At 51.2% G+C, this 19,458-nt stretch overlaps 1 protein-coding gene across 2 annotated transcripts in view; it reads right to left on the bottom strand.

The window, feature by feature from the left end:
• Positions 1-2,629: 2,629 nt before the first annotated feature.
• The window catches only part of GPD2 (glycerol-3-phosphate dehydrogenase 2), a 49,749-nt gene continuing 32,920 nt past the window's right edge, over positions 2,630-19,458 (bottom strand). For both annotated transcript variants that reach the window (XM_077181804.1, XM_077181805.1), the window contains exons 8-17: positions 18,985-19,129; positions 14,787-14,980; positions 12,051-12,185; positions 11,630-11,805; positions 11,033-11,164; positions 10,373-10,531; positions 9,488-9,600; positions 9,330-9,408; positions 9,136-9,234; positions 2,630-5,597 (exon numbers count right to left, since the gene is read on the bottom strand). In XM_077181804.1, coding sequence (XP_077037919.1) covers positions 5,475-5,597; positions 9,136-9,234; positions 9,330-9,408; positions 9,488-9,600; positions 10,373-10,531; positions 11,033-11,164; positions 11,630-11,805; positions 12,051-12,185; positions 14,787-14,980; positions 18,985-19,129 — 1,355 coding nt within the window. In that variant the 3' untranslated portion in view covers positions 2,630-5,474. The remainder of the gene's footprint in view (positions 5,598-9,135; positions 9,235-9,329; positions 9,409-9,487; positions 9,601-10,372; positions 10,532-11,032; positions 11,165-11,629; positions 11,806-12,050; positions 12,186-14,786; positions 14,981-18,984; positions 19,130-19,458) is intronic.

Below are 19,458 nucleotides of genomic sequence, written 5' to 3'. Positions count from 1 at the left end.
CTGCCAGAGCTGGATAAGCTCCATTTAAAAAATGGCCAATTTTGAAAACAATTTAACAGCTTACTATGATGAACATTTTTGTATTTTTTTTTTAACCAGGAAGAACCTGGCTCCAAGAGGAGATGGGGGATAAACCATCTCCTTTGCTGGTGCAACGAGTCACTAATCAGAACTGGCCACCCAGCTTAGCCTCAAGTGGAAAATGCATATATATTTCTGGGATTTCAAAATAAATATTATGGGCAAGGTTTTAAGTGTTGTTCTGCCAGATATAGTATTCTAGATGAGGAATTTTTTTACATTCCTAAACCAGAAAAATCCTGACCTTTCTGCAGCTCACAAGATTTTGATGTAAGAGAGCTGAAATCTAAATTAAGTGTGGGGGGGGGTGGAAATCCCAGCAAAGTATCCCTGCTTACTGCTCCCTCCTTCCTACAACAGTTTAACTGGAGAATCTCTTAACACCAAGCCAAAAGAACTTCAGTTTTTAAATTCATATGAAAGCTTTATTAGTTGTTCCACACACAATTTAAAAGAGATGAGACAGTTTTTCAGACAATTTGGGGAGAAACAAGCCCTATTCACCTGGCTACTGCGGGCTCCCACACTCCTCTTCCTCCCAGGAAATTACAAATTAGAGGAGTGCAGGGGGGGAGAGAAAAGCAGTAATTTATGAAAACACAGTACACCATAATTTTGCCATTTTTCTGCAATAAGGATGGCAAATGATTCATGGGGAAAAATGAAATATATTCCCCTGTCAGCTCAATAGATCCAAGATTTACAGCTCCTCGACTTGGACAGGAACAGCTCCGCTTGCATAGGAATGAATTGCAAATCAGTTAATTGGAGAGATGCAAAAGTAATAAATGAATCTGTGCGAAATAAAGGGAGCAACGATTCGGGAGAGCAAACGAGGGGCAGCACAGCCCCGGGTTTGTTCTGGCACTGGGCACCCACCCGACCCTGCTGGTTTTACAGATCCCTTTAATTCCAGCTGCGGCCGCTGGAGAGGGGAGGAGTGCGGGGAGGCAGAGCCGAGACTGCCGAGCCTGGCGAATAAAATCCCTGGGGCAGGGAGAGGGGCGTCCCTGCAGGTGATGCACAGCTCACCTGGGCCAGGTGTCACCCCTGCTGCAGGGAGCACAGCTCACCTGGGCCAGGTGGGCTGTGTGAGCCCAGCCCTGCACACAGCTCACCTGGGCCATGTGGGGTGTGTGACCCAGCCCTGCACACAGCTCACCTGGGCAGTGTGGGATGTGTGAGCCAACCCTGCACACAGCTCACCTGGGCCGTGTGGGGTGTGTGACCCCAGCCCTGCACACAGCTCACCTGGGCCATGTGTGACCCAGCCCTGCACAGCTCACCTGGGCAGTGTGGGGTGTGTGAGCCAACCCTGCACACAGCTCACCTGGGCCATGTGGAGTGTGTGACCCCTGCTGCAGGGAGCACAGCTCACCTGGGCCATGTGTGAGCCCTGCTGCAGTGTGAGCCAGCCCTGCACACAGCTCACCTGGACCATGTGGGGTGTGTAAGCCAGCCCTGCACACAGCTCACCTGGGCAGAGCAGGGACAGGGACAGCAGGACGCACACTCCCGCCCTGAGGCAGAGCACGGCTCATCCAGGGGCACGGAGCTCTCCCAGCAGCACAGCCCCACGGGTGGCCTTGTCCCCAACAGCTGCCATCAGCTGCCAGCTGACACAGGAACACCCAGCTCAGGCCCTGACACTGAGATATTAATGCTGCTTTGGTATTCCCCATCATATTTCTGACCAGGCTGCAGCAGCCACACCAGGGACAATAAATCTGCATTTCTGACCGTTCTGGGGAGACGCCACAGGAAGGGACCAGCCCCAGACTCCTGTGCCCTCCAGCAGCAAAGCCAGGACCTTGACACGAGGCAATTCTGGTGCTGCAGAATATTTGGGATAAAGCTGATCACAGCAAGCATTCTTTGCCTTATCACTTACACACCCTGGATTAGGGGAAAATCCATAATTTCTGTGGTTCCCCTCCGGTCTGGTTCATCCCCACATGGAGGGAGCTGCTTGTACACCAGCACAGCTCCGTGCCATATCCCTGCTACAAGTGTACATTAACCATGAAATAACGTGGAGATGATGAAGATTGTGCTCCCAGTGCTGAGGGCACTGCTGATTCCCCAGCTGGGAAAATGGATCTGCTCTGCTGGAGCAGCCCTGGCATGTGGCAGCCGGGCTCGCCCGATGTGGAACACGACACACGGGGCCTGGGAGATCTTTCCTCTTGTTCACTGCTGCTGATCTGGCCAGGATCAAACTCACCCGTGCCTGGGGGCTGCTCCTGCAGTCCAGGAGATAAATGCACCTATTGCATTGGCCAAAGCCAGGGGCTGCTGCCACTGCAGCCCCAAGGGCAGGGCAGGACTCCTCACCCAGCACCGTCAGCTCCTGCAGTGCCGAGGGCTGCACTCACTCCTCACTTCCACACTGCAGAGCACCCAGTGCTGAGGTGAGAGGGGACAGCATGGGAAACCCGGGTCCTGCTCCCCAAACCCAGCCATCCCCACCTCCTCCTTCCCACAGAGACTTCCCCAGGGTGATTCCGAGGTGCTTCTGCACCTGCCACAACAAACTGCCAGGCAAACAAACTTTTTTAGCCACTTTTATTGATTCATGCTTTCAGTCCTTACTCAGTTAAAAACAAGGCACATTAAATACATCCTCTTATTGCTCAATAAACGCATGCGGCTCATTCCAGATATCAAAGGTAATAAATAATGGCAGGAAAACACCAAGACAGTTATAAAAATGACAACCCAGCTTCAAACACAGCATTGAACAGCCCAGGCTGCAACAGGAACCTGACAACAAACCTAAGTGCCACGTGGAAACCTGCAGTGTGTCTGTACACGTATTTATACACCCCAGACACTGCATGGACCCCCCCTCCCCACAGGTTATTTACAATACAAAATACCCACAGAAAACTCAGAAATCCTCCCTTCACACACACCATCCCACTCCTGCTTTCCCATCACGGCAAGGCAGTGACATCTTACAACTTTTCCCACAGTGCATGCACACCAAAGGGCCCAGAGAGCAAAGCCAGCATTCCTGCAGGCACAGCGAGGGGACACACGGACACATGAGAGCTGGCCAGGGACTGTGGGGACACGTGCAGTTGTCCCTGTCACTGCAGGGGAGCAGGAGGTGACACAAGTGCCTGGGACACGGAGAAATCCATGTCCAGGGACACGCACAGCCAGGAGAACCCGCAGCCACATCCCAGATGCAGGATAGCAGAACAAGGGAACAAAGAGCGTACTTTGGGTGCAACACAGAAATCCTGCTTTCCAGGCAAGTTCAGGTTATTATTTTAACAATGCCAGTTAGAGAGGAGTGGAAATTTCTCTTTAAACTGTACAAAAACTGTTCAATAGTGAAAATATTTTTTCTTTACAAAAAACCTGCTCAAGATGGGAAATAGTTTTTTCTTCACGTGGCCTGGAAAAGGTCTCATGACTTTTAGTTTGTTTTCTTTCCCCTTACATTTTTGTTAACAGCAGAATCCTGAGCCCCTTCCCTTGCCCACGGAGCCAGAATGCCTGTGTGTTACACATCCATCTCCCTCCATCCTGCAGGACGTGTGAGATGTGTCACTGTGCGTTTGGGACACAAGCATCCCATCCTTCACCTGAACACTCTGGAACACAGCTCAAAGGAAAAGCCTACAGGGCCACAGGAACAAACCCCTTTGTTCACTGAAATGTCCTTGTGGTGCCAGATGTGCCAACTCCCCCTTCCTCAGCCCCTGCTCGAAGCACAAAGCCAGAACCTGAACAACATCTGCATCAAAAAACAAACTGAACATGCAAAAACCATCTGAACCATTTTAGGAACTCATTTTAGGTCAGTCTTACCCTTTTTTTTTGTATCTACTGTTTTTCGACACCCAAATGTTTCATGTTTTTTACGGGCTCTGCTTCTGCAGCCAAAGATAGCATCTGCACTCACTGTGCTACATCCCACCAGTCCCCAGCACCTCCATTTGTGCCTGGAGCCATTTTCCCTGTTAAAATATCCAAGGAATCCTTGCTGTTCACTCCTGCCCTGTTGGGCACCCCTGATGGATGCTATTTTCCATCAGTGGACGTGGTGATACCAGTTAAATACATCAAATTTTACTTCAGCAGAAATTCTGACCCCTGGGAAGTGAAGCTTGGTTTGAGGTGGAAATTGCTCTACTCAGGGAATACAGCAGATGCCAAATCCAGCAGCAAACCAGGCTTCCCTGCCTTGCTCTACATCAGGCAGCAATCTCCCAGCTGATCTCAGCCCAGCCCAGCAGCAGGAGAACAACAGGCAGGTACAGCAGTGCTGGAAACAGCTCCAGTGAGGGCTCCATGCTTTGGTTTTTCATGTAGCCTGCTGAAAAACAGCCTTTTTTTTCTAGAAAAGTTAGTAGGATGCAAAACACACACTTTGTTTTTTTCACCGTGAGCATTTGACCATTTTTAAATTAACATTTAAGAATGTTGTGCTACCAAAACCTGCCCCATCCTACAGAGCATCAGGGTTTGCCCCAAACTTGAAGCTCTTTTTAGCATAAAACACCTTTTGCCTTTATTTCACTGCACAAAGCACCACCTGCAGACAATGCCATTTATTAGAGGCAGTTTATTTGTGTTAACAGTGGAGAAGGGAAGCTGTGCCCAGCTTTCAGCTACATTATTACCTCGGGTGATTAATCCAGGTGTCTTGTTTTTCAGCTGCAATTTCTGAGTGGCCAAGTGCTGGCCGCTGGCATAACAGGGCAAACCTACCACCCACAGCAGGCTCAGGGCAGGCCTCCACCACCCCCACCCCCAGAGGTGCTGGGTTTGCTCCTTTGGAATGGTATCTCCACTCCAGAACACAGCTTTCCCTCTCTGGCTCCTTGGTGAAGAGGCAGAAGCAGCTCAGAGAACTCAGAGCGTTTAAGGGCAGGATTCTGAGCATGGTGTGCTCTGAAGGTGAGGGTGCTGCAAAGTGAATGGCCAGGGCAGGATTCACTCTGAGGCAGGATTCACCCTGAGCACGGTGTGCTCTGAAGGTGAAGGTGCTGCAAACATTAATGGCTGGGGCAGGATTCACCCTGAGCATGGTGTGCTCTGAAGGTGAGGGTGCTGCAAACATTAATGGCTGGGGCAGGATTCACTCTGAGGCAGGATTCACCCTGAGCATGGTGTGCTCTGAAGGTGAAGGTGCTGCAAAGGTGAATGGCCAGGGCAGGATTCACCCTGAGCACGGCGTGCTCTGAAGGTGAAGGCAATGCAAACGTTAATGGCCAGGGCAGGAGGTGCTGAGTGTGCCCCAAAGCCCTGCAGCCTGCACTGCCGAGCTGCTGCCAGCACTCCCCAGCCAGGCACGTCTCGGGGCAGTAAGGAGATCATGAATGAGGAGGACAAACGCACCGGAGTCATTTGGGAGAGCTGCCCCGGGGCCCAGGAGCTCAGAGCCCGCCTCCGCTGCGGTCCACGGGGATGGCCTGGCGCCGCAGGTTCTCCTCAGCACTCTTCATCAGCACAGCCAGCCTGCTGCCTGACACTCGGCCCTTCTGGATGGCACTCATCAGCTGGGGGACATGGGACAGGGTCACTGAGGGGCTGGCACCACAGCCAGCACACACACACACACACACACACACACAGCTGCATTCCCAAACTGCAAACCCCGGCTGTGGCCCCAGAGCCTGGCCCCAGGCTCACCCACACCCCCAGGGCTATCAGGGACTGCTTTGGACAGGCCTGTGGGGCAGGAGGAGGGCAAGGACCAAACAGGATCCAGCTGGAAACAGGGCGGACAACCATCATCACTGGGGTTCCTCCATGACATTCAGAATGTGGGAAAGCCCAGCAGCTGCACAGGCTTTCTCTGGTTATTTGTAATATCTGAAACATGCGGCTCATGGAAGATTCAGGATTTTTTTGCATTTAGGAAGAAATTGTTCCCCATGAGGATGGGCAGGCCCTGGCACAGGGTGCCCAGAGAAGCTGTGGCTGCCCCTGGATCCCTGAAGTGCCCCAGGCCAGGCTGGAACAACCTGATCTAGTGGAAGGTGTCCCTGGCCCTGGCTTGAAGATGAGCTTTGGGGTCCCTCCCAACCCACATCATGCAGGGATTTCATGATTCCTGATCCATCACTGATCCCAGACCTGCCCTTTCCACCCACATGCCTTTCTCTGGAGAGACACTGTACTTGACTCCCACAATTCTTTCAAATCCAAATTCCTTTATAGACTTTTAAAACTAATTTGCCTCTAAGTCCTGGAAGCTGGACTCTGCTCTCTCCCACTGCAAGCACACTAGTGCTAAGATTTCAGTTAATTCTTTTTTATCCCATGGATAAAGCCAGCATTAGAGCTGAAATTACCTGCAGCCAGCTCTGCAGAGAGCACTGAGGAAGCAATTGGCACTTGCCAAATGCAATTTCTTCCGCAATTTCTTCTTCCTGCAAATTCTGCAGGAATCCCCCAGATTCCTTCCCCTCCTAGGAAAAGCTGCTCATTACACCTGCAGCTGGACCTGTGCAAACGTGGTGTGGCCATGCCCTGACCTCCCTTGCAATTCCAGAGGCACAGGGAGGAGGCCAGGCCTGTGCACAGGCAGGGATCTCCCAGCAGCAGAGGCACTGCCTCCTGCCCAGTCACCCTCCTGGGCACCAGCCTGCCAGAGCCTGGGGCAACGTGCTTGAGAGGGATGGGATGGGCCTTAAGGTGCCTTCCCACTCAAACCAGCCTGGCATTCCATGATTCCTCCTGATGCAGCAGGGGGTGGTTGCCTTTACATGCCACCAGCAGTTCCAAGGCTCCTGTCCCTCCTGCAGCACCCATCACTCCATGGGCACTGAGCAGCAGGGGCTGCCAGGACCACTCTCTGCCAGCCCTCTGGGGCCCCTCTGCACCGTGCAGGGGGCCCAGCCTGGCCCTGCTCTGCTCCCACCTGCAGGCCAGCAGCCCCCAGGCACAACCTGCTCTATTTTCCAACACAAACCTCCACAAATATTTGCCCAGGGCTTGCACAAGTTCTGCGCTGAAATGCAATTACTTCAAAGTTTTCAGAAAGCAAACACTCAAGTATTGGGCACTGACTTAACAGATCCATTAAAAAATTAAACAAACATTTAATGTATTTTGCTCCTTCCATGGCAACCCCAGTGCATTTCAGTGGCACCTTCGTGCTTAGCACTCAGTGCTTCCCTGGAGCAGTGCAAGGCACAGGAGAGGGCTCAGCCCTGCAGTGCCATTGATGCCTCAGGTTTGGCTTTTCTATGTTTCAGGCTCTGTGCTGCTTTGGTGTGCAGCTCTGAGCTTCACATTCAGCATTGCTGAGCTCTGTGCACAGAGCAGGGAGACAAAACAATTCCTGCTCCAGCTGGGCACCAAGGACAAATGATCCAAATCTCAGCCCAGGAGCACAAACCCCGTGGGCTGGAGAGAGAAAAACAAGCAGGGTGGGACTGCAGGGGCTAAAGCTGGGATGGGACAATGAACTGCAAGATGCAAATGGAGCAGAACTGATCCCAGGGACAGAGCCCGGGAGCGCTGGTGCATTTTGGGGCCATTTTGGTTCATCTTGGGTGCAGCCCTGGCTGGGCTCTGGTGCTGCCCAAGGTGGATCCATGGAGGAGATGCTTGGAATGAATCCCTGCTTTATTCTGGGACTCTGCCCAGCCTCTGCTCCAGGGCAGCCTGCACAAGGCATCCCCATAACTGCTGCTCTGGGAGATGCGCAGGAGCCACAGAGGGACACAGGTTTGCACAAACAACCCTGAAATACTCCTAAGCCTTTGCATTGTATGGGATGATGCAGGGCTGGCAACCCCTGGTGAGCCTGGTCAGCCTAGCAAAAACACCCCAGAAAGCCCCCAAACCCCCCAGAACAACAATTACTGGTTGTTTCAGCTCCCCAGCCAATGTACCCAACCCAAGCAAACTGCAGCTAGCTCAGCCCTGCAGGAAGGGCTGGGCTGCCCCAGTGAATGGCTTGCAGTGGAGGTACCAGGGTGTCCCTTTCCAGCAGCCAGAACCCAGCTGGGCTATTCTCTCCCATTTGAACAGAGCAGCATAAACTCCCAAAGCCATTGGTTCTCCTTCCCCCCTGGCTTGTTTGGTTTGGCTTTTCCCCTTCCCCCAATTTCACTACAGCCCCTCAGCTCAATTGCTGCATTTTAGGCAAATAAATACTCCTTTTTGCTAATGCTGGACACAACCTGTGAAAATTTTCTGCATTTAGATTCAACAATGCTGCTCTTATCCCCAGCTCATCTCCAGAGAGACAATTACCATTTCCTTTGCCTTGATCTTGTTTGTTTAACTTGACACAGTGAAGAAAGGGCTGACATTGACCAAAATCCCCAGCATTAATTTCTCTCCTGTTTGGCATTCATCATTGCCACTGGGCAGGGGAGACACGGCAGGCTCTGAAGTACCACCCCAAAAAGGGATCCTCAAACACCAAGCCAGCTGACAAACTGCATATGCAAAGGGAGCACCCTTGGGTTTGCTTGAAAGCCCCCCAAAAAGCAGATGCATGTCATTTTTTTCAGAGAAACTGCGACAATTTAGCCAATCCAGGAATTAAAATGGGTTATAGGGCCTGGGATGGGCTCTAACTACAAGCTCATTCTTTATAATATTCAGTTTATTATTTAGTTATTTAGTTTATTATCATTATGGTTATATTACTATTTATCATTACAAATATTTGGTTATTTAGTTGTTTATTATTCAGTTTCTTAGTCTACTTATTTTTGTAACAACTCTTAACAGCTGTGGATAATGTCAGTGTGCACACCTGTGCCATGCACCTTCCAATGGACACCTGTATCCTTTTAAATACATTTAAACAGCATTTCTGGGCTTAAAATGCCAAATTCAGGTCTGGACTGGGGCATACTTTGTAATTGGACCCGTTTTTTGAGTCTGACTGGGGAAAAAAAGTCCTGAATTTCCAAGCTGCTTGAGGATGCTCTGTGTGCCCCTTGTACCGCCACCACCAGCACAGGAACGCTCCCTTGGTCTCCAACCCAGCCCTAGGCAAGGGGAAAGCTCCCTAAGTGTGTCTTTGCTGCTCAGAAAGCAGCCATTCGTGGAACCAAAGGAAGCACGTACCTGCAGGAACTCGTTGAGCTCCACCTGCCCGTTCTTGTTGAGATCCACCTCGTTGAGGATCTCGTGGAGGGTGTTCTCATCCATCTGCACGCTGATGCTCTGCACGGAACGAGCACAGGACAGGGGGCTCAGCAGCCTGGGCCTCACCCCTCGCCAAGCTCCCCCAGAGGGAGTCAGGAGCAGGGGCAGCTCACCTGCAGCACACGCTGCACGTCCAGGATGGTGATGAAGCCCTTCTTGTCCTTGTCAAACATGCGGAACCGCTTCTTGTACCTGCGAGGGAGGGGCTGCGCGTCAGGGCCCCACGGGCTGCAGGGCACAGCAGCACGGGCAGCCCTCCTGCCCCACTCACCTCTCGATATCTGAAGGCACCAGGCTGATCTCAGAGCTGTCTGTTAATTGATCTGTTTTCACTTTGTAGCCCATTTCATAGTACAGGAATGTTTTAGCGGTTTCAAGCTCCTCCTACAATGAAAACACAAAACCTGAGTATCTGAGCAATAGCAAGTTCTTATGCAGGTATTTATTTTTTATGCTTTACTATTAGGTTCTTTCACATAACCAATACTTTTCCAAGGTCCCAAAATTAAGCAGATGGCAGCTGAGAAGTATCAAAAAGTTAAACTTAGGCACTTTTTGCAAAAGGTATCTATGCTAGTAAAGACTTCCAATTCCTGTGTAAATGCTTTCAGGTGCATCCACACCTTCAGTCACACACAGTCTGTCTGCCCCTTTCAGAAAGAAATGGCCTTTTTAGACTAGGCCTACAACTTGTCATTTTTCTCCCATTTGATATCTTAGTGTGATGATGATTTAGTGTGATCTTTAGTGTGATGATTTGGACTCAGCTGTCCAAAATCAGAAAAAAAATCAGGGAGCTCAACACCAGGCAGGTTCTTTATGGTTACAGGAGCTTCCTTTGCTGAGGCAGATCTGTTGAAAAGTGTCAGTAAAGCAAAATAACTGACAGGAATAGGACAGCAATGCCAAGCCTGCTTTCATTTCTAAGGCTGGGGAGCAACAGGATACAGATCTTCCCCTTCCCCCCCAGCCCCTGGCCAATCCCAACCCATCCCACAGCCATTTGATAAAGCCTTTAGAATGAAATGCACCAAGTGACTCATTCTGCCGGGAATAAAACATCACTTGTAGCTCTCTATTCAACCAACTGGGATCCTTAACACAGAAACTCCTCAAGCAAAACAAAGCAGCTGGAGCTGAAAAGGGCCCTTTGTACCTTCTTCTTCTGCTCACTCCAGTTGAGCTCCTTGGCCATGATGTCCACGATGCGGGGCAGGGCCTCGTCGGCAGCCTGCACGTTGAGGAAGGCCAGGCGGGTGCGGCGCGAGATGATGTCCACAGCGGTGCGCGCGTACTCCTTCACCCCATACACCACCTGGGGACAAGGGACAGCAGGGATGGCACCCTAGAGCCCCAGACATGAGTGGGAGAGCCCCTTCTCCTTGGGACGCTTTACAGAACCCACCTGGGGACAAGGGACAGCAGGAATGGCACCCCAGAGCCCCAGACATGAGTGGGAGAGCCCCTTCTCCTTGGGACGCTTTACAGAACCCACCTGGGGACAAGGGACAGCAGGAATGGCACCCCAGAGCCCCACAACAGGCTGGGAGAGCCCCTTCTCCTCGGGACACTTTACAGAACCCACCTGGGATCCAATGTTTGTACATGAAGTACAAAATGGGTGGTATATAAATATTTAGTTGTGCATAAATATATTATTATGTGTATAAATCGATACACAAAGTGTGCTCCAGGTACAGGCACAGAAAATATCTTGGCCTCCCCAAAGGAAAGGGCTCAAGGAGATGTTTCAGAGCCACCGACCTGCTCGTCCCAAGGACAGAATCCCAGAAGGTGACACAGTTTTTCCACATACCTCAGCTTCGATGTACGGAAATTCAGACACCAGACGTTTCCCAACAATAGGCCACCTCTTCCCTGTCACCTGGGCTATTTTGGCCACCTCAAAAGCTTTGTCCCCGTAGGTGGAAGCCAGGTGCTGAGCCACCTGTGGAGATGAAAACAAATCCAGCATGCTTTGAAAGCACATGAAAGACACATTTTCCTTGACCATTCCCTCATCCCCAACAACAAACAGGCTGCCAAGGGTGCTGGAGTGTGACAGTGTGGGAGGAAGCTCAGTGCTGTGGGAGGCTGGACCAGCACTGCCCTGCTGTGTCTGTGCCACCAGGCCTGACAGCCCAGCTCTCCTGCCACACAGAGATCACACTGCTGCACGGCTTGGGGGGCTCCAGGGACCACAGACCCCACAAGTCAGAGAGTTTTTAGCAGGAAACAGTCAAGATTAGGAGGAAGGAAAGAGGGGAAGATGATGAACCATTACTAACTTTATTTCTGTTAGAACTATCTCTGCCCCAGCTCTGGTCGGATCTACCAGACCTCTGCCCAAGTTGTGTTGGTGTTTCATTTAGGGGAAGACCAAAGCCCTCCAAGGCAAGAAGGCAGGACTCACCTCACTTTCCAGTCCATAATCCTGGACCAGCCTGATGTAGAGCGTGGGGCTCCAGTCCACGGCCCCCTCCAGCTGCAGCCCCATGGTTTGGCAGGAGCCTGCCTCCAGGTTGTGCTCGCGCACGGCCGCGTCGATGGTGTCCCGTGCCATGGCACGGTAGGTCGTCCACTTCCCACCTGGGGGAACAGGGCTCACCTCGTCATTTGGGGAAAGCAGCAGCAGTACAAGCTCTTACACCCTACAGACGTATCTCTGTATTCCATAGACCACATGACTGCTGCCAGCCTTGCTCCAAGCCACACCCGCTGCCACGGACAGAGCAGTTTGGTTGCAGGAGCAGAAGGATTCCCACAGAAGAGGATTTTTGCATGCAATACCCTGGAGAAGCCCAGCAGAGCTGTATTCAAGGAACCCCCAGTACCTGCAATGGTGATGAGGCCGCTGTCGCTGATGGTCACAACGTGGTTCCGGGACAGGGACTGGGTGTCCTTGGAGTCGGGGTTGGTCACCAGGGGCCGGATGCCACTCCAGGCTGCCAGCACATCTCCTCTTCTCACTGTGCAGAGCCACACTGAGGCACGGCCAGCCCGAGCCCAGCCATGCCCAGCTCCCACTGGGCACTGCCAAGGGCTGCTCCACACCCTGCTTGACCCTGAGCAACCCCCAGAGCTGGGGAGAGCCCCCAGAGCCAGGGGAGAAGCTGGGCTATGGAATCCCAGAACCACTGATGTTGGAAAAGCTCTCCCAGCCCATCGAGTCCAGCTGGTACCAACGCCCACCTTGTCACCAGCTCAGAGCACTGAGTGCCACATCCAGATGTTCCCTGGACAGCTGACCCCCCCCCCCCCCCCCTCCTTCCATGAAAATTCTTCCCAATGAATCTGAACAGTCCTTACATTGTATTTTATAAACCAAAATAAAGTTTGTTACATGAGTATAACATTTCCTTTCAGATCTTTCAAGCTTTTCCTCTAGATTGAAGGTTATTATTCCAAGATTTCCTCTTGACAAGCCTTTTTCCCCAGCCTTCACCCTAAGTGCAGTTACCAATTTGCTTTATACTGAAGTCTTTGGAACATGTTTTAATACAACTTTCAAATGACCGATAATTGAAAAATCACTAAAAGGGTGTAAAAAACATCCCCCAAAGAACACGGAATAGATTTCCGAAATCAATGTGCTCTGCCAGCGTGTTCAACCTGCCAAAATGAAGTGTTAATCACAGACACAAGACCCTGTATTAGGTTTATAAACTAATGAAACTACAGAAAGCAGCACGCGTGACGCTGTAATTAAGCAGCTGGAAGGTGTCCAAGCCTGTGGAAGTTGATAACCCTGGCACTGGCTCTGGCAGCAGAGGCAGGGCTGTCGAGGGGTGATATGGGCAGTGCCGTTGTTATTTCAGCTCCAGCCATCTATAAACAGTAATTGCACAGGAAAACCAGCACAGGCCCAGCTGGGCTGAGCCAGAGCGACTGAACACTTCCGAATGTGCTGCTGGAAAACACGTGGGAAACCAGGGAATGGCCTGGCCTTACAGCCCATCCCATCCCACCCCTGCCATGGCAGGGACACTTTCCACTGTCCCAGGCTGCTCCAAGCCCTGTGCAGCCTGGCCTGGGACACTGCCAGGGATCCAGGGGCAGCCCCAGCTGGTCTGGGCACCCTGTGCCAGGGCCTGCCCATCCCCACAGGGGAGAATTTCTTCCCAATCTCCTATCTAATCTCTGTCCTATTCACATTCCCATCTCCATCCCTGGTCTCCTGAGCTTCCAACACAAACTGCTGCTCCAGACATCCAACAGGAGCTTCCCTGGACACTTTCAGAACTTCATCCAACATGCAGACATCAATTCTCCACTTCAGGAAATAAGGAATCGATCATTTCCCATCTCAGACAGCAGGTTTTCCTAAACCTAAGTATGTTACAATGATCCTGCCTGAGTGCTTTTCAGACTTATTTCAATGCTACAGCAGAAACGCAGAAGTACAGAATAATCTAAATAAACCAAACCCTCAGTCTGGAGGGAAGATGGCTGCCCAGGGCAGTGGTGGAGTCACCCTCCCTGGAGGTGCCCAAAAAGCAAGTGGATGTGGCACTTGGGGAGATGTGTTAGTGGTGGTGCTGGCTGGTGGTGGACTGGATGCTCTGGAGCAGCAGCAGCAGCAAATGCTGACACCTCAGCCCACCAGTTTGGGAGAGCCAGATCCCAAGAGCCACAGCTTCAGGCAGCAGCACATTGTCCCCCAGGCTGGAATGGCCCCCAGGCCAGGATGGCCCCCAGGCTGGAGTGGCCCCCAGGCTGGAGTGGCCCCCAGGCTGGGATGGCCCCCAGGCTGGGATGACCCCAGGCTGAGATGTCCCCAGGCTGGGATGACCCCAGGCTGGAATGGCCCCCAGGCTGGGATGTCCCCCAGGCTGGGATGGCCCCCAGGCTGGAGTGGCCCCAGGCTGGAATGCCCCCAGGCTGGAATGGCCCCGAACTGGAATGCCCCCAGGCTGGAATGGCCCCCAGGCTGGAATGGCCCCCGGGCTGGGGTGGCCCCCGGGCTGGGGTGGCCCCCAGGCTGGGATGTCCCCAGGCTGGGATGTCCCCAGGCTGGAATGCCCCCAGGCTGGGATGTCCCCAGGCTGGAGTGGCCCCCAGGCTGGAATGGCCCCCAGGCTGGAATGGCCCCCAGGCTGGAATGGCCCCCAGGCTGGAGTGGCTCCCAGGCTGGAGTGGCCCCAGGCTGGGATGTCCCCAGGCTGGAGTGGCCCCCAGGCTGGAATGGCCCCCAGGCTGGAATGGCCCCCAGGCTGGAGTGGCTCCCAGGCTGGAGTGGCCCCAGGCTGGGATGTCCCCAGGCTGGAATGGCCCCCAGGCTGGAATGGCCTCAGGCTGGAATGGCCCCCAGGCTGGAATGGCCCCCGGGCTGGGATGCCCCCACGCTGGAATGGCCCCAGGCTGGAATGGCCCCCAGGCTGGAATGGCCCCCGGGCTGGAATGCCCCCCAGGCTGGGATGTCCCCAGGCTGGAATGCCCCCAGGCTGGGATGTCCCCAGGCTGGAGTGGCCCCCAGGCTGGAATGGCCCCCAGGCTGGGATGGCCCCAGGATGAAATGCCCCCAGGCTGGAATGGCCCCAGCCCTTCCCAGCAAGGCTTCCCCGGGTTACCTTCCACATCGGGGCCCAGGTAGTTGCGCACTTCGCTCAGGATGAAGTTGATGTCCTCCTCGGTGGGGATGGGGTGGGCGGTGACGTCCGTGGGGCTGTCCGTGGTCCCTGCGATGGTCATCTTCTCCCAGGGCAGGAAGAAGATCACTCTGCCATCGCTGGTGTCGGGGTCCAGCAGCCCCATGTTGTCAGGGCTGGAAGAGAGGAGGGGCCTGGCTCACACCAGAACGGGGGGGGCACCTGGGGGCTGTCCCTGCACCCCCAGGGCCCAGACAAGGACTGCGACACAGCGTCTGTTCCCAGGGAAAGGGGTTAATAAATCAACAAATAATGGATTTCATAGGTGGCCAAGACATGGCTTTAAACAGATGTCCCAGGAGGTTAGTGAAACAAGGCCTGTGGATGTTTTTATGCCATAAAATCACAGTGATTCCTCCGATCTGCCTCCACAATAAAGGTGGAGCAGGAGGGGTGAGGGGTGGTGACTGAGAGGAAAAGGAGAATAAAGAAGAGAAATGAAGACATTTAAGGAATATCCTTGCCGTGACACTAAGCCTGAGTTTGTCACCACCTGCCACTTGAGCAGGAAGGAACACCCACAGACTCCCGAGGGACTTGGACCAAGGAACGTGCTCTGAGTGCTTCCAGCTCTGTTCCTGAATGGGGAACTGTGCTTTGAGGGAAAAAGGCAAAAGCGACACTCGGTGGATGCTACTCAGGCATTTTTCATTACTTCTGCCCGTGCTACAACAGAATGATTCAGTACAAGGATGAAAGACCGTAGTGCTTTGGATAGATTTTAATTCATGTATCAGGTTTTTCTGGTGTAATGTAAGAAAGATATCCACAGGTACAAACCCACTACCTCCTCATGGCTTATTAAAAAGTTCTGCTTGTATTTCAGAAAACAAAAGGCTTTTATTATAAACACTTCAAAGTAAACAGCTTTTATGTAGGAAAACATTGAACTGTCCCTTTTTTCAATCATTTTTCCTTCAAGGACTGATGCTGACTTTCATTGCAGGTGCTGCAACTCCCTTTACAAACATGTGCAGTCAGGTCAGGGCTCTTCAGGCTGTGCCCCTGCTCCTGAGATACTGGGAGCACATGGAAGGAGGGCACAAGAGGCAGATTTAGGTGGCAGTTATGGACTTCAGAGGGGAATTATTCAGTGGACTCGAATCCTAAGGCAGGCAAAGACCTGCTTGGGTGGGATTTACCTATTCAAGCTGAATATTGCTTTTTTAGGAAGTCTGAAGTGATTACTGAAGGGAGGTTGGCAATATCTGGCAAGGCTGGGAGAGAGGCTGAGAATTTCATAGCTAGCATGTATATTAGACCCATTTTAGCTGATATTTATAGACAGCTTAGGCATACGGTGGCAGAGGTACAATCTAATAGGGGAAGTCAACACAGGTTTGGGAAAGGTAAATCACCTCTGACAAATGATTACTTTTTAAAATGAAAAAGCTGTTGATTTAGAGACAGAGGAAATCAGAGGTTTAATATACAGTATCAGAATTCAGAAACTTTATAGACATTTTCTTCAAAGTATGAAATTTTTTAATGTGATTTCATAAAAACTGCTAAAAACAAGGAAGATAAACAAGCAAAGACTTCCAACTAAGTTTCCCCACAGCACCTCTGGACTGAAGTGTTTTAGATTGCACAGCAAGTGCTGAGAAAGGCTGAACAGTTTTTCATATGCCAATTATTTACTGAATCACTGATACCAGCTATCCTGGGAAGCTCTCTCTCCATGCCCTTTGCCATGCTTGTTCCAGCTTATTTAAATAACTAAAGAACCACCCAAACAAATGCAAAATAAGGTGTTTTGCATCAGAAAGAAGCATCTTAACACCCAAATACTGGCCTTCCTGAGGCCTCAGGAGTCATGCTGCTGCACACCAGGAATAATTCTGAAACAACACGATTTTATGAGGCAGGAATTCCTATGATTCCACCATGGATGGGAGAAGGAGGTAAGAGCCATGTAGCCGTGGTGAGATTTCTCTTTAAAGATGGCTAAAATAGGCAAATTGAGGATTGGAAATTCCAGCATGAAGCACAAAGCAATGCCTTTAAAGAGAAATGTAGAGGCAAAAGGTCTGGGAGATCCATGGAAGGTCTTGGATCCATGGAAGATCTCCAGCTGAAGAAGCATTTGACCAAAGCACCACAAATGCAGTTAAAGAGCAATAAAAAGTGACTTTCCAGAGAGAAGAAGGGAGGTGCAACAAGCAAGTTTACCTGGAATGTGGAATGCAGAGCAAAGAGGAAAATTCCAGAAAGGCAGAAACATCTGAAATTGGTCAGAAGGGAGAGGAAAAAGCCTTGCCTTCACAGACATTTTGCAGGCAGGAAGCCTAATTAATGAGGGGAGGAATTCTGGGACTACTAATGAAGGACTTCAATGAGTAAGAAACCCATGGGGAGTCAACGCATTAGGTTAACATTAGTTTTACAAAATCTTGACTATATTTATAACTAAAACCCTCTAGATGTTAAAAAAAAAAATCATTTGTGTGACTGTGGGCCAAAATCCGGTAACACATTGCCAGGGCACACGTGGACACGGTGAAATGCCAACCTTGCTGTGCTGAGCGGTGTTCCTTGGCACCACGAGAAGGAAGGCCTGGTACAACCAAGATTAAATCCCACGAGTGTTTTCTGTTTAGCAGACAGTTCCCTGCTTTCAGCTATCCCACTCCAAGGAAATTCAGTGCAGTGTTATCTTATCAGCTGTGCTGTGGAGGCAGTGTGTGGGCAGATACTATTTTCCAAGGAAAGTAATGCCCACATGCTGACATACACCGGGGAACATGGAGAACAAGAATTCTCCACATTTCCAATTAAAAGTATTGGGTTATTACAGAATAAATAAATCAGAGCTCTCAAGTGTATCCAGCCCTCTTCTACTTTGAATTTACCAAGTGAGTCCAGGTTCTAAAGCTTTCCATGTTTTTGTGTAGGGCCATAAAGCTAATCACACACATCCTTCTCCAGCCATATGAGGAAACTGGGATTACAGCCCATTTCTCCACATTTTTAGTACTTTAAAGCAGCTATCAGGTCATTTTACCATTTTTCATGGAGAAAGATACAAAAATGAAAAAAAAAAAAACCAGAAGAGAATGCAGGGGTGATTTTACACCAGGCCAAAAATGCCTCAATTTTCCAGTGTCTGGTGGTGTCCTGTTGGGACAGCTCTGGCAGAAGCACCCCCTGGTGCACTGGAAGGCTGAATTCCCATTCTGAGAGGGGCTGTGGAAGGCATTACTGCAAGGGCATTGTATCAACACAACTGGGCTAAGTCCATAAAGGGGAATTTCCATTAGGATGCTAATGACTTCAGGAAGCAAAGGCAATATTTGAGTTCCGACTGACAAGACTGGCTCGGGAGAAGGGGATTTGGCTTTGCACAGCAAACAGGGAGAGGAGCAGGAGACTGCAGGGAGCAGAGTGCCACGGGAGCCTCTCCTGGAACACAGAGGGCACGTCCTGGCCACCAAAACCCCAGGGGTGGGCACGTGGGCTTGGGGCCACAGCAAATGTGGTTGTGCTACTCTGAGCTACTTTTATTACCTGTGATAGTAATTATTATTACTGATTACACTGCCCATCCTCTCACTTATTCTGTGCTTCTGCACTTCTGTTTTCTCTGAGCACAGCCACATCCCGGCAGAGTCACTGCACAGGGAGTTTCATATGTGAAGGCAGGCAGTGGAACAAGATGATCTTTAAAGTGCCTTCCAACCCAGACCACTCTGTGACTCCATGATTTAACAGGACAAGAGATTCTGTACAAAGGTGCAACATCTCTGGAAGGTTTAACATGCTCCTTGTTTCCCTGAGGGGGTGACCAAGCAGCAGCACACTCAGCTGAAAGGCATCAGTGAAACAGGTGCTTTCACACCTGGGGATGCGCTGCCTAAACGCCTTCTGCTTCAGCAGGAGTCCTGCCCTGGGCGGCTCTAACTAAAAACTACGTGGCTTCAGTGTGCTCTGAAGAGATGAAATTGTTCTCCTCACCGGCACAGTGCCAGGATCCTCTTTGGAAAACACAAACAAAGATCAGAGTCCAACTGTGCGCTGCGAGCTGCCGCAGAGCCAGCGGTGCGCCTCTCCCAGCTGATTTATTCAGCAGCAGCAGAGATTACAAATGGTGTCACACGGGCAGCAGCTCCCCGGGCCTCACCTGTAATAACCAGGCATCACGATATGCACGCCTGCACTGGGCTGACAGATGTTGGGCACCTCCTGATCATCCATTTTGCGGACTGAGTCTGTGAAAGGTCCCGTGGCATTGATAACACACTTGGCTCTGACATCGAACTCCTTCCCTGTGAAAGAAAACAGTATCAATCACAGACACCATTTGTTTCCTGCTCACTGATGCTCTTTGTTATTCATCTCTCTATGAACTCAACCTACTGTAAAGTGTACCCTGTGTGTCTGAACACAACAGCTGGGACGGGTTCTAAAAATTAACTAAATGTTCATTCAACACCAGATTTGAGAGAAATGTTTTAGAGTGGAATCCCAGCTTATCTGTAAGGGCAGAAGAGAGGCAGGCAGGATGGAAGTTGCTCAGCTGAAATCTGCCTCTCAAGAAGAGAGATTTCAGTCTCAGCCCACAGACTCGGTAAATGGGATTACTACTGTACAGCAT

Source organism: Agelaius phoeniceus, chromosome 7 (genome assembly GCF_051311805.1).
Source record: "Agelaius phoeniceus isolate bAgePho1 chromosome 7, bAgePho1.hap1, whole genome shotgun sequence".
Taxonomy (NCBI): Eukaryota; Metazoa; Chordata; class Aves; order Passeriformes; family Icteridae; genus Agelaius; species Agelaius phoeniceus.
This window is presented reverse-complemented; position numbering and strand designations above follow the sequence as displayed.